Consider the following 14,268-nt stretch of genomic DNA (forward strand, 5'->3'; position numbering starts at 1 on the left):
CCAGAAGAGGGCATCAGATCCCATTACAGATGGTTGTGAGCCACCATGTGGTTGCTGGGAATTGAACTCAGGACCTCTGGAAGAGCAGTCAGTGCTCTTAACCCCTGAGCCATCTCTCCAGCCCTTTCCCTTATGATCTTAAGGCTGCATTTACAATATTCATCTCCAGTAAATGACTTACACTAAACAATTTTTGCTGGTCAATAAAAACCTGATTCTTTAAAAAGATGATGGAATGTTTTATTCTGAATTTAGTTCCAAGTTCAGTGCATCCCAGATGAGCACGAATGCCCTAACAGACGAGGACTTTGCAATTCCTTCCGCATGGGCATGCAAGCTGACACAGACAGTGCGACCCTGGACTGCACACACCGCAGACTGCTCTCCTCCAGCTTAGTAAGGATTTCTATTTGGGCAAAATGGCTGTGAGACGGCAGAGCACACTGTGTCCGCGCACACCTCAACAGGGAAGACGTCTGTCATACTCCTTGTGCTCCTTGCTGCTTTGCTCTGCCATCCGCAGGGACGCCCCCGTCCTGGCCCCTCTCCCCTCCGTCCTGGGTGAAGCCTTTCCTCCACTTTGGCTCCTCCTCGCTCCTTCTGGAAAACCTGGCAAACTCTGAGTGAGTGCTGTGCTTTCTGCAACTGTCATGGCATCTCGGAGTCTCAGGCTCTTTCTCTCGAAATCTTTTGTCCCTTGGTTCTTTATCACTGCCGTCCTGTAACCTGTGAGTCGATACAAATGGTTAATAACTAAGGGCAGGTAAGCGTCTCCCTTCTACCCTGAATGGGCTGTGTGAGAACGAGCCCACTGCTACAGAGCTGGGTTAGCAGCCATGGGCTCACAGCACCCGACAGAGGACACGGAGAAGATGGGCAAACAACGCTATCTGCACTGGTCCTGACCGGCAACTATACAATGGCACAGCACTAAGGTACGTGGACACAGTGGACAAAGGAGGTGCCATCCCCAGGGGTGGGAGTGGCACTGAAAGAGGTGTGGCCTTGTTGGAGGAAGTGTCACTGTGGGGTGGTCTCTGTGACCCTCCTCCTAGCTGCCTGAGGATGCTGAGTTCTCTGCTGACTGCCTTTGGATCAAGATGTAGAACTCTTGCTCTGTCTAGAGCACCAAGCCTGCCTGGTCACTGCCATGCTCCTGCCTTGATGATAATGGACTGAGCCTCTGAACCTGTAAGCCAGCCCCAGTTAAATGTTGTCCTTATAAGAGTTGCCTTGGTCATGGTGTCTGTTCACAGCAGTAAAACCCTAAGACAGCATGGTACAGCTCAGACAAATGAGTGACATTCCTAGGTGCCCAGGTGAACTGACATCTAACAGTGCCAGATGGACTCATCCACGCTATGGAAAGGTTCAAGGAGTAGTGAACAAGATGCTTGGTTTATCTGGTTCTTGATGTCTTTGCTCACTTGAACCATGGGCACAACCTAGCACATTCCCTCCGAGTCCTAGCCACATGGGAAGCAGGGAATCAAGAGAGGACCGCACAGTACTGCTGTACATACACTGTGAGGCTACAATGCTAAAACGCAGATCAAAGTGCTAAAGACTACGGAGTTGGTAATCCAACAAGTAGAAGCAGCCTTGGTGTGGGCAAGCCTGGGTGTGTGTGGCAGACACGATACCCAGGGCCTGGGCTGTGCCTGCCCCATCAAGGCTGAGCTCCCTCCAGGTAAAGATAAAGAGGCAGGACCAATGGAAGACAGAGCTGAGGAGAAGAATTATAATACTAAGGCCTATCGCTCCACCACAATAAATAAATAAATACAATAAACCAAACCAACAAACCAACCTCCAAAAGGGACCAGCCCTAAAAGATGGGGCTCTGAAACTGTCGTTGTAGGTACCTGAACCGAGTCACACCTGAGAACTTCCTGCCAGCCTCTCTGTGTCGTCCTTAGTACCACAGAGAGACTGCGGAAGAGTTGGAGTAAAAGTGGGTGTGAAATCCCAACACGCCCAGGAAAGCACTCGTAGGTGTGGTTCACACAGAAAGCAGGACTGGACAGCAGACCTGCAGACCTAAGCCGGGAGGAGGCGAGGGCAGGAGACTTCCCCGCTGAGCTCAGACTCAGGCTGCTGGGTCACAGTGTTCACCACGCTAGGTCACTGCGATAGGAGCGCTCACCTCTCCCCAGGTGTCTCCGGCTGGCTCTCCACCAGCCGGGCTTCCTGCTTCTCCTCGCCAGCACCAACGGCTTCACCTCTTTCTTTGTGTTTCTCAGTGGTCGCTTCTTCTCCCGTTTCCAGTTTCTTAAGAAGCTAAGAAATCGTAACATTGATGTGATTTACTGTGTGATTTATTACTGTATGATTTATTACTGTGGCCCAGTGGTTAACCCTTGCTGCTCTTCAAGAGCACCTGGGTTAGGTTCCTGTCACCCACACGGTAGCTCACAACCATAATTAACGCCAGTTCCAGGGGACTCAGTGCTCTCTACTGGCTTCTCCTGGTACCAGACACACATGTGGTGCACATACATACGCATTTTGCTAACCATGGACATGATCCTTACGTATTAAAAGTAACAGTTGGGGCTGGAGAGATGGCTCAGCAGTTAAGAGCACCGACTGCTCTTCCAGAGGTCATGAGTTCAATTCCCAGCAACCACATGGTGGCTCACAACCATCTGTAAAGAGATCCGATGCCCTCTTCTGGTGTATCTGAAGACAGCTACAGTGTACTTATATATAATAAATGAATAAATCTTAAAAAAAAAATCAAAAAAAAGTAACAGTTAATGATGGTTGATGCTTTCTTTATATTGTGTATTCAGAACCCCCTAAGGCATCTCAAATCCTCTGTGGAGTAAGGTGAAATCTCAGTTTTAAAGACTTCTCAGGGGGCTGGGGATTTAGCTCAGTGGTAGAGCGCTTGCCTAGGAAGCGCAAGGCCCTGGGTTCGGTCCCCAGCTCCGAAAAAAAGAACCAAAAAAAAAAAAAAAAAAAAAAAGACTTCTCAGCAGAGCTGATCCGATCCTAACCAATGGATTGAAAAATCTCTTCAATCCATATAAATAAACGCACCTGCCATGGGAAAAACTGGACATGAGGCTGAGACTCCCTTGGCCCCCTGCATCCCCCAGTGCCTCGTCCTAGCCCTGAGGTACTGAGGGGGACACTGAGGCCAGCTGGAAGTTCTCAGGTGCAACTCGCTTCAGTCACAAGAATTTAAAGCATGGATGGGCTCTTCCGGTGGTGTGACCCATTCTACATCACAGTCAGAGGTTGTCCCTGCCTCCTCCTCAGTACACAGGTCATGGGGGACGGCTGAACTCGGGGGACTGTTATAGAATGGATGTAAGGCACTGGGATAAAGGGCTAGATGGCCTACACGTGATGACCTTAAAGAGTTACGGTAGACACTTCAGTGGCGTAACCACGGTGACAGAGCCGCACTGCTCCTGCAGTTACCTTGATCCTCACGTCCTTCTCCGCTCGCTTCTGTTTTTCTGCATCTTTCCTTTTACACCTGTCCTCTTCTCTCCGCTTCCTCTTCTCTTCCTCCCGCAGACGCTTCTTCTCCAGCTCCCTCCTCCTCCGCTCCTCGCGTTTTTCTTCCCGGAGTCTCTGAAGGTACATACAGTCAGACACAAATGTAAGGCTCCTGTGTGGAAGCAGCAGGTACAGCACAGACGCTCACCAGGTCAAACGCCACCTACCTGCTTTTCTAATTTTCTGTTTTTAATATATTCCAAAAGAGGTGTGGTTCTTCTGGCTAAAGAACAAAAATTATAATACATTACACATAACTTGTAAGTTCAGATTTATTTTAAGTACTTATTTCCAATTTAACATTAAAATAATTAGGGGAAGAACACTATCTCTAAAATGTACGTGAGTATGCCCTGTACCTGGGAGCACTCTTATTCTGTTGTTACATATTCGAGTAATTTGTAGGTACTGACCACTCTGTATCCACTGACATACCACTCTTCTAAGTTCTTACTAGCATATATCAATTATGCATAATAATGGGCTACTATGACATTTCTTATACATATAAAATGTACTTTGACCACAGTTACACTCTACGACCTACCCACGACCCCGCCCTCTCCTGCTGACCCTTTTCTTCCCAACTCCTCCTCCTCCAGTCCCCCTTTGTCATTGTTTCCCAATGAGTTTAATCAGAGCTGTTTGTAGGAGGAGAATGGGTATGCAGTTATTTACTGAACCACAGGCGACTGAACAGTGAAGAGAAAGTCACACATTTTTTCTTAGAAAAGGTCATAAGAGAGCCTCAAACTGAAGAGCAGACCCGAGTGTGCTGCAGTCCTGGAGTAACTGAGGTGGCGACAACGCCACGGTTTCCTTGCATGGACAGAAGCTCTCGGTTCTCCTGCGAGCAGTTACAGCAGCTAAGAAAGCGCTTCGAGACAGACCCCAACCCTAACGAGGAGACTCCTGAGGCCTTGGCCGAGGAACCCAAACTGGCAAAGGATGCATTAGGCACTGGTTCTTCAAGAAGAGGCGCGAGACGATGCTCAAGGGGTCGTCTAAGGCCTGCGAGAACTGCAAAATGTGCTGCTGCCACTGTACGTCAAGAGGAACCACCAGGCAGAACCCCAAGGAGTCCCCTCAAAATGACCCTGGACCCGAAGCTTTGGAAGCCTTGAGGAGTCCCACACTCTCTTCTGGGTACCGTAGCAGAGATAACATGTCACGGGTTTCTGACCTGTCAACCTCCTTGTTGGGATTTATGTCTATGGAAGGTACATTAACAATAAAGCTTGCATTCATAGAAACTAAAAGAAAAGCCATAAACTATCGCTCACACAGTTGACAGAAAATGTGTATGTATGACATCGGAAGCGTCTCAAATGCTACTAATTTATTTTTACTTCTGAAGTAATGTTTACAAATTTACTTTCCTGCTATGCACATTTTCAGAATTTTTTCTTCTTCCACTGTTGGGTTTTTTTTTAAAAAAAGATCTATTTAATTTTATTTTATCTGTAAGAGTGTTTTGTCTGTATGTATGATGTGTACCATGTTTGTGCCTGGTGTCTGTGGTGGTCAGAAGAGGCTGTCAGATTCCCTGGAACTGAAGTCAGTAACCGTGTGGGAGCTGGGAACTGCTCTCCTCTACAGAAACAAGTGCTCTCGGTGCTGAGCCATCTTTCCAGCACCGATAAAACAGTCTTTAATACATGCCAACCCAATTTAAAAGTCCAAAATCAAATGCCCCCAAGTAACATTTTGAGCTCTGACGTAACAACACAAGTGGGAAATTCTATACGTACTTTTATGAGATAGGCCAGTCAAAACAGATACACTGCTCCACAGTCTTCAAATGTGAGCGCATGGCGAGAAGATGGGGATGGGCCTGCTCTACGGACCTTTAAGATCTCATAGTGAACAGGCGGGGAAGAATCCTTGGACATACCTGAGAGTTCACGTGATACTGAGGACCTTGGATACCTGGCTAGAGACACATGGTACTCAGCCTCACAGAGAGTGGGCATGCTCAGTAATGCCCACGCATTATGGCAGGAGCTATGTCGTGGATGTAATCAGTCTGGCAGAAATGAATTAACTTTAAAGAGACACATTGGCTATCAGATTTGCAAAACAAAGGATCCCAAGATAAAGTTCAATAAGACTACCTTATCTCTCCTCCCTCCTAATTACAACAGTTTACAGAGCTCAACAAGGAGATGGTGTTTGCCGTGGCCATGAAGTGCCAAGCCTCAGAGATAATCCTAAGCTGGTCCAGTCGGAAATCCTGTCCACACAAGCTTATGACTTTATTTAAACCTTGAACTTCATGTCCGAGATTCTGATTAAAGGCAGACTCAGTTAACTACAGATGCAGCCTCCACGGCCCACATCTGGAATGAAGCTCTGAGCAAGATCCAGCAGGCTGAGGCCCCAAGGACAGACGCCCTCCGTGGGAACAAACTAGGTTCCAATCCTCAAAGAGGACGTCTCAAAGTAGCCTGTAGTGACGCCCTGATGGCAAGGGGACATTTGAGGTGACTTCTGAAGTACCTAAGCTGCCTTTTCTACCTTCATAAATTTAACATGTTTGAGTCAAATCTCGAGTTTTGTCCCCGAAGTCTCCTTGTCTGTCTTTTCTAGGTATACGTGGAGCCACAACTAACTCGCCTGCCCATCTGAACCCCCCTGGTCTTTCGTTCTTTCTGCCCCGGAGCCCCCACAGCCCCCACACTAATCCAGTCATTATCCTCCTTTCTGCCAATATTTGACTTCTAAAACATGCTCGGCATAACACGACAGGCTTCTCTGGGGAGCGAGCTGTCAGCCAGACCTGCCTCTCTCTGGCACTCAGCAGCACCGCGGACATAGCGATAATGGGTGTGAATTAGCCCACGCCTCTCCCTGGGAGGTGGCAGGTGTCAGGGCTCAGCATGGGCTCCTTACATCTCAGCAGTCACATGAGCTACATGCTGTTCCTACAGAGTTTCAGACTCCGGTCTCTTCATTCACTCACTTCATTCACACACTCACTTTTAAACATCTCTTTTCTGTAACTACAAGATGCATATATTGTTCCACTGTGCAAGTAGGGGAGGAAATCGGGAAGGGAATTCATGTGGAAACCAGTAAACCGATTATACGTGAGGTGTTATACAAGTCTTGACAGGTGAGCAGGACATGTTAGGGTGCTCGGTCGTGGGAAAAAGGGTTCTGTTTTTAAAATCTGTATGTGTATGAATACTCTGCATATTTGTGTGTCTACCATGTATGTGCAGTACCCACAGAGGCCAGAAGAGGGCGCTGGATCCCCTGGGACTGCGGTTATAGACTGCTGTGAGCCACCATTTGTGTGCTGGAAATCCAACCCGGGACCTTTGGAAGATCAACAATGCTCTTAACTATCTCTCCAGACCCTCGAGGAGAGGTTTAATACTGAGACCATCAGGAAATGGGACATTTGGGTGGGTCTGAGGCTGAACTAAGTGTGCCTGGTGAAAACCAAAGGGGTCTCATGTCTGCACACATATTTTCTGAAGAGACAAACATTTCTAAAACAGAAGTTCTATGGGGATTCAAACCAGATGCTAGACTCTAGCTGGGCTCACGCACTGACAGAAGAGCTTTCTCAGATTCTTAGCTTCCTGTATGAGCCAAGTGTCTTGTCTCTACAGGCTCCCAAGGCTCACCCGCGGCTGCTCTGCAGAGACAGTAATGCTGTGACAAAAGCTCCTCTCTGAGCAGCTAAGGGCATGCGCTTGTCTGTGGCAGCACGGCCATTTTAAACAAAGGCCCTAGAAGCATAGTCTTCATCAAGAAAGGCTCAGAAATATTTCTCCATGCTATTGCTCTTTGGTAGAAAGAAGAAAATACTGTTTCCATCCAGCCTGTGATGTTAAAAAATGGAGAATTAAACATATACTCCATCAGTAAGCATCTCAATGAACACACAGGCAAAACTGACCCAGCAACTCTCTCGTCTTCGCCTCTATCTCTCCCAGCAGTGTCTCAGGACTAGCGCTGGTCTTTTCTTCCTCCAAGCTGTACGACTCCAGGAACTGTTTATACTCTGGGTCTGCAGTTTAAAACAGAACGAATGAATGAATCAGGTACCCCCCTCCAACGGTAGGTCATGCTTGGTCAGTGTAGTTAATCTACAGATTTATAAATCAGCTTTTGAAAAGGACTCACCGTCTTCGATGCTTCCGGTCTTGGCATCCTTTTTCTTCACCTTCTTTTTGGCAATCTTCTGGAATGGAGCAAACTCCACCACTGCAGGGTACTCCAGGCCTGGAAGGAGAGATATTCCAAGGGTCACTGTGAACTCCACTCTACTCGCCTTGGGAAAGCAGTATCTAACGCCGCGTCTATCTACGTGGGGTTAAAGCTTCAGATCCAACCTGCTTCCAGGAAGTGGTGAAGAGAAGCAACTCTCACGACATCATCAGGGGACTCACAGCACTACTCACCACACGCAGTGGTCCGTCATCAGGGGACTCACAGCACCACTCACCACACGCAGTGGTCCATCATCAGAGGACTCACAGCATAAAACAGCTCAGTGACAAGGGAGAAATGCACAGGTCCGTAAACACAACTCTTCCCTATTACTTCCAAATGATGTCTGAACGGACCTTCAGTCATGCCTTTTTGTTACAGTCAACTATTTTGATGTTAGGTGTTTTGTGTTAGAGCGATAACTCAGTGGTTGAGAGTAACTGCTGTTCTTGCATAAACCACATTAGGTGGCTCACCAAAACCTATACGTCCAGGGCCAGAAAACCCAATTCCCTCTTATGACTTCTGAGGACACCTGCACATAGTACACACACACACACACACACACACACACACACACACACACACACACACACACACGTACACAGAGAGAGAAGGTAGGAGGACCACGAGTCACTCAGGAGGCAGGGGAATTAATCACTGAGGCTTTAAGGCCAGCCTGAGCTAAAAGAGTCTATCTCAAAAAGGGGAGGGGGAGATAAGATGATTTCAGATGCATATATTTTACTAATATTTAAAATGAAGAGATCAGCTGAATAAAGGAGTCAGCAGTGAACTAAAATGCCCAATAGCCTGAGCCCTAAACCTGCTTGACACTCACAGACTCACAGAAACTACAACCTGACCTTCTGCTCGCCACAACGGAGAAGGGACCGCGAAGTTGTGGAGGAGAGATGGAGGAGTTCAGTATTGGGAGGGGGATGGGTGGGGAAAGAATGTCTGGGGAGGGCAGAAAAGAGCTTCCTACAGAATGTTTACAAACCTTAAGGCAGAAAATATAACACAGGGCAGTTGGACAGGACAGGGAAGGAAGAATATAAAAACAGATGCAGAAAGTTCAGGAGCAGAGTCCCTGAGGGGGAGACCGCACCGCATGCTCCAGGGCTGCTATTCATGACCATATGCCCCTCTGCAACACTTTCAAGAAACCGCAATCATGGCCAGTACTCTGGATTCCTGCGTAAATGTAACTTGGAAAAGGAACGCGCGAACACCCACTCTCCAGCAATGGTGCATTCCTGTTCTCCTCACACAGAATGTCTGGGATTCTTTGGTTTATAAGCCTCGACAGCACGCGATACAGTAACAGTAAACGTTTATGACCTTATTTGAGAAGTTAACTGAAACTCACTAACCTTTATTGCCAATGAAGATGTATCCATCAAAACGGTCTCTGAACAGCAGGATGTCATCAGGGTTCCTAAAATTAATGTACGCTCTGGAGTAGAGGTGAGGGTAGAGGCTGAAACCCGAGACAGCGATGGTTAGTAAAGCTGTACGACGCTTAATTTGGCCTTATCTTTTATGAATAAGCAAACACTTTTTTATGCCAAAGAATCACTGCTCAGTTAATTTTAACAATCTGGGTATTCCTTAGCAAAAAAAGGAAGAGGAAGAGGAGGAAGAAGAGGAGAATGAGGAGGGGGAGGAGGAAGAGGAGGAAGAAAAAGAGGAAGAGGAGGAGGAAGAGGAGGAGGAAGAGAAGGAAGAAGAGGAGGAGGAGGAAGAGGAAGAGGAAGAGGAGGAAGAGGAGGAAGAAGAGGAAGAGGAGGAGAAAAACCACCCATTAACTGAAGCCTTAATTATCCAGGAGCGCCTCTACTGTACACAGCCAAGGTTAAAATACTAGACTCCATTAGTCACCCAAACACCATGGGTACTTTTAGGGTTGTTTCTGGTACATCTGAACAAGAACAAGACTAGTCTTAGCTCCTTCATGGATGACATGTTGTACTGTTAGTTCCTTTTGGATGAGTAGACCAGTGCTTTGGTACCAAGAAACACTAAACCATTATCCCCATCTCAGCCACAGCTCTTTTCTCAGGTAGGGATCCTTCCATTCCGATTCACAGAGAATATTAAAGTTTAGAGCAATCTGTTTGTACAGAGGGTGCAAGTTTCAAGCTGGGACCGGGACTCCACTGAGTAACTCCCTGTTCTTTTAACTGTTTTTCTAAACTTCAGCCATCTGAAAACTACCTGTGGTTTTTAAATGATACCCATTTAACAATTATTTATATTTTAACTTGGATAGACCTTTTTTTTTTTTAAAAACAAAAACTGGTATCCCAAAGGAAAGCATGTATGACACAAATGAAAAAGAAAACCATAAAAGGACATAAAAATAAATATTTGAATTCCAGCGGCTCTAACTTCTGCTGGTTAGGTCAGCCGGGTGTAGCTCCCATCACCACAGGCAGGGAACCTGTCTGACTGGGTGTGTGGTGCTGACATGGACCCAGTGCATGCAATGACAGATTCCACTTCTCCAGGCCCTAAGCTCAGTTACTGGACCCTCACTAGCGGAAACACTCCAGCCTCAACGTGTCTAAGGGATGCAGTCTGGTTTTCCTCACCATACAGTGTATTAAAAGCTACGCGGAGGAAGGCATGGAAACGCAAAGGAAAAAGAGCGCGGGACCGCGGGAGCACGGAGGTTCCCTTTCGACTGATGCGGTGGCTCGGCCATTCCTAACGTGGGCGTGCACTGACAGCTGGGAGGGGGTTGCAATTGTGAGCGCCGCGGGGGTCCTCGGTCCTTCTCCCGTGGGTGTCCCGCCGCAGCCCCTTACCTGAGGTCCGCAGCCACCACCTCGAAGTAATCGTGCGCGGGTAGAGGACGCAGTTGCTCTTCCAGCTGCTCTTTGGTGAGGCCCGGGGGCAGACGCCGGAGGACAACCTGCGACGACCATCACTCAGGTGCTGCCACCCTCCCCGCCCACCCAACTCGGGGCTCCCTAGAGCACGGGGAACCGCGGCTCCCCTGCTCCGGGATCCCGGGGAATGAGACTCCCCATCACGGAGCTTCCCAGAGCCCGGGGGACCGCGGCTCCCCAAGTCGGGGACCCGGATCCCGGGGAATGCGACTCCCATTGGGGAGCTTCCCAGATCCTGGGGACCGCCGCTCCTTAATCCTAACCCATCCCACAGGCGTCACCTCGGAGACGAGGCCCCGCCCCTGGGAGGAGCAAGCCGCACCGCCCTCCTCAAGCCCTGCCCGCCCTTGGGGCTTAAAGCCGTCCTCTCGCGAGACTTGCGGGCCCCGCCCCCACCTTGCTCAGGGCCGTCCTCTTCTCCTCGCGAGGCTTGCCGACCCCGCTCTCACTTAAGGCCGGGGCCGGGGGCGCCGCCGACTCATTCCGCGTAGACTCGCGGCGGAAATGGGTCTCTGCTCCGGACAGTTTCTCCCTCCAGCTCGGGCCCCGCGCAGAAAGGACTGCGCCCAGGCCTCCGGCCCCCTCTTCCGAGCGCATCCCCACCGGCCGCCCGCCGCCACCTCCGCGAGCACGAAGCCTCGCGAGGACTAGGCAGCCCCTCCCTGGCATTCGGTGTCCGGTGTCCCCTCCCCAGCCCTGACGGGGAAGGGGCGGTGCCAGTGTTGCCCAGCGCCCGTGAACTTCCTAGGATAGGGACCACAGTGAGGGAAATCAGTGCTGCCGCTCCGAGAGCAGGTGCACGCTCCGCACATCCGGGGCGCTGCTGACCTGCGACCTGGATGGAGGCCGCGACAGTGTGGGACCGGGAGGCCCCAGGAGCCGAGAGCAGTCGCTGGGGCAGCCCCCAAAATTAAACGCATCTCTCTCCTCCCTCCACCTCTCCCCCACTCCGGCCCCCTCCCCCTCCCTCCTAGGTGTTTGGTTCCGATGAGACAGGGCTTCTCCGTGTAGCCAAGGCTGTCCTGGAGCTCACTCTGTAGACCTGGCTCTCCTGGAACTCAGAGATCCTCTGCCTCCTGAGCGTTAGGATTAGAGACATTGGCCACCACCGTCTGGCAAAAATATTTGTCTTTTGCAGACAAACAATACAGTTTTTCTTATTCGCGTTGGCTATGGTTTTTATTTATAGTAACCTTTTCTCCTTAGGTTAAGCGTAAAGGAGAACGAGAGAATTTCAGAAATTGAGATTTACTTTAAGTGCAACCAGGCTTCACAATGACGTCCCGTGTTGATTGTGGCACTCCTGAAATGTGACGTTTTAAATAAGCCGACTCAAAACCATCTACAGGGCTTCAAACATCAAAGTTCTATAGAAGCGTGTGCAGGAATAGTTTCCAGTACCTCACGTTGCAAGGGAAGCCAGGCGTCTGAGCCCACCATTTGAACCAGGTCAGTTTGGAATAACCAGTTAACGCTGACCAAGAGCTATGATGGCCTGCTAAGCTTATTAGGAAGAAAACACATGTCTGAGAGGCTGATGTAGGGAACGTGTTGTCAGGAAAAAAACAACCCATAACAGTTAAGACTGTACAAGGCCGATGGATAATAACTTGCCAAGTGAAGAAAGTTGGAACATTACAAGCTCAGAGCCAAGTTACCTTGGGCTGGCTTTAGCCCCCTTAATAAAGCCATTGACTGCCCACCTGTGTGTCTGGCCTAAGGAAAGACCAGTTGGGGCTTTCTTTTCATCAGATTTGCCTGTGGGACAGTTTCTCCACTAATGGATGTGAGAGAGTCAGCAGGTGGTCCTTGGTTGTAATATGTAAGCCAATAAGCAGCGTTTTCCCGTGGCCCTGCTAGTTCTTGCCTCCTACTTGAATTTTTTCTCTGATTTCCCCAATGATGGATGTGACCTGAGAGCTATAAGAGGAACTAAATCTCTTCCTCCCACAAGTTGCTTTTGGTCAGTATTTTATCACAGTAACGGAAAACTAGGCTAGAAATTGGTAGTAAGTAGTGGGCTATTGCCAACAGGCTGACCATGTTTTCTTGTGTGTGTGTTTGAAGACCATGGAACTCTTTGGAGTTTTGAGGCTGGAGCGCCGGAAATGCCATTGAGTGCTCAGAGCGTAAAGAGCTGTGGGGATGCGAAAGATACCATTGAAAGAATAGAGGCCTTATGAATTGTCATAGGGACACAGACATCAGGGATGTTCTTGTGGTCTTTGGATTAAGAATCTTTGGAAGTGAAACCTTTATTGGGACAAATAATGATGGACAGATACTGGAGTAAGGAGAGCCATTGTAGAGAAAAATAAGATTGTCAGAGAGAGAGAGAGAGAGCGAGAGCGAGAGCGAGAGCGAGAGCGAGAGAGAGAGAGAGAGAGAGAGAGCGCAGCATCAAGGTGCAATTCTCTGGACATACTTCTTAAGGGTCAGCACACAGAAACTTTGGTCCAGATGCAGGGAAGTTTGCATCCCAAGCAGGAAACTCGACTTGATAATGTGTACCCCACATAGGGGTACTGGTTGTGTACACTTGAAAGCTGCAAGATTTCAGAGGTCACAGAAATTAGCTGAGACAGAAACTGTAAGGAGCCAGGAGAGGCCACTGGTGAAGGTGCAGTGGAGACTCCAGCATACTGGAGATACTAGGACTGTAGGACAGTGTCGGGTGAGGAGTGGAGCCTACCTGAGCCTACCAGATCAGCTGTGCATTGTGGGTGGCAGAGCCAGCCTGAGACATGGAGCTGCCCAAGTCCCCTGGAGCCCAGAAGATCATAAGTTCCAGACATTAGATATAAACTACATACATTGCTGGGTTTTGCATTTTGATCCAGTTGTAACTGTGTTCTGGTTCTTTCTTCCCTCTTGGAATAACTACTTCTGAGCATATAGTTAAGAGACCGGATATTTTTAGTGTCACTGAAGTTTAACAAATTTTAAAAGATGGGGTCTTTGAAGGTTATACTTTATGTTGTAGTGTTAAATTCTTGATGATAAATTAGGAAAGGTTACTGTTTAATGGTGATTTATGTGTCAAGTTGATAAGAGGTCACCTGGAATAGTTTCCATCAGATTGACCCTCAGGGCAGGGTTTTGATTAAAGATTGATGTAGAAGGGTTCAGTCATCTGTGGGCAGTTCCATGTCTGTGAAAGAATAAAGATTTTAAATTATCCCCCACCTGACCCTGCTGTGAGGACAAGTGCACCTCACAGCAAAGAATAACATATTTTGGGGATGTAGCCTGGCTATAGCCACCACAAACCATCTGGCCTCGATAAGGCCTGACTCAACAGTCCTGAGAAAAATGAGAATTAGGGTCAGCTTGCCCCAGAAGCAGGGCGGCCTAGAGTTGAACTGAGCCCAAGTTACAAACCAATGAAATTGCTTTGTGTGACTGTTGCCAACTACCTATGTAATTTTCCCTATAAATACCTTCCCCTAATTGGGCTCGGGGTCGACTCCTCTGTCTCCTGTGTGAGATACTTGTCGTCCCCAGAGCTCTGGTTCCTCAAATACACCTCTTGTTTATTACATCAAGACTGGTTTCTCATGAGTTCTTGGGGATTGCGTTGTCTCGAGATTTGAGTGGGGGTCTTCCCCACACCAGTGGTCTTTCATCTGGACAG

At 48.6% G+C, this 14,268-nt stretch overlaps 1 protein-coding gene across 1 annotated transcript; it reads right to left on the reverse strand.

Annotated features, from left to right (window-relative positions):
* Window positions 1–223: 223 nt before the first annotated feature.
* On the reverse strand, window positions 224–11,259 carry Upf3a (UPF3A, regulator of nonsense mediated mRNA decay). The gene is made up of 9 exons (NM_001012159.1): window positions 11,031–11,259; window positions 10,551–10,657; window positions 9,114–9,220; window positions 7,651–7,749; window positions 7,424–7,534; window positions 3,681–3,736; window positions 3,433–3,588; window positions 2,147–2,280; window positions 224–726 (listed from the first exon to the last, which is right to left on the reverse strand). Exons 1-9 carry the CDS (start codon window positions 11,229–11,231, stop codon window positions 480–482), a joined length of 1,218 nt encoding a protein of 405 aa, NP_001012159.1. The 5' UTR covers window positions 11,232–11,259; the 3' UTR covers window positions 224–479.
* Window positions 11,260–14,268: the final 3,009 nt, after the last annotated feature.

The sequence above is a fragment of the Rattus norvegicus genome, chromosome 16, assembly GCF_036323735.1.
Source record: "Rattus norvegicus strain BN/NHsdMcwi chromosome 16, GRCr8, whole genome shotgun sequence".
Classification (NCBI taxonomy): Eukaryota; Metazoa; Chordata; class Mammalia; order Rodentia; family Muridae; genus Rattus; species Rattus norvegicus.

Coding starts and splice junctions, on each gene's coding strand:
- Upf3a (NM_001012159.1), bottom strand. CDS start 11,231: ATGCGCTCGGAAGAGGGGGCCGGAGGCCTGGGCGCAGTCCTTTCTGCG. Junction 7,535..7,650: donor GACCGGAAGCATCGAAGACG/GTGAGTCCTTTT, acceptor TTTAAACTGCAG/ACCCAGAGTATAAACAGTTC. Junction 2,281..3,432: donor AGAAGGACGTGAGGATCAAG/GTAACTGCAGGA, acceptor ACGATTTCTTAG/CTTCTTAAGAAACTGGAAAC.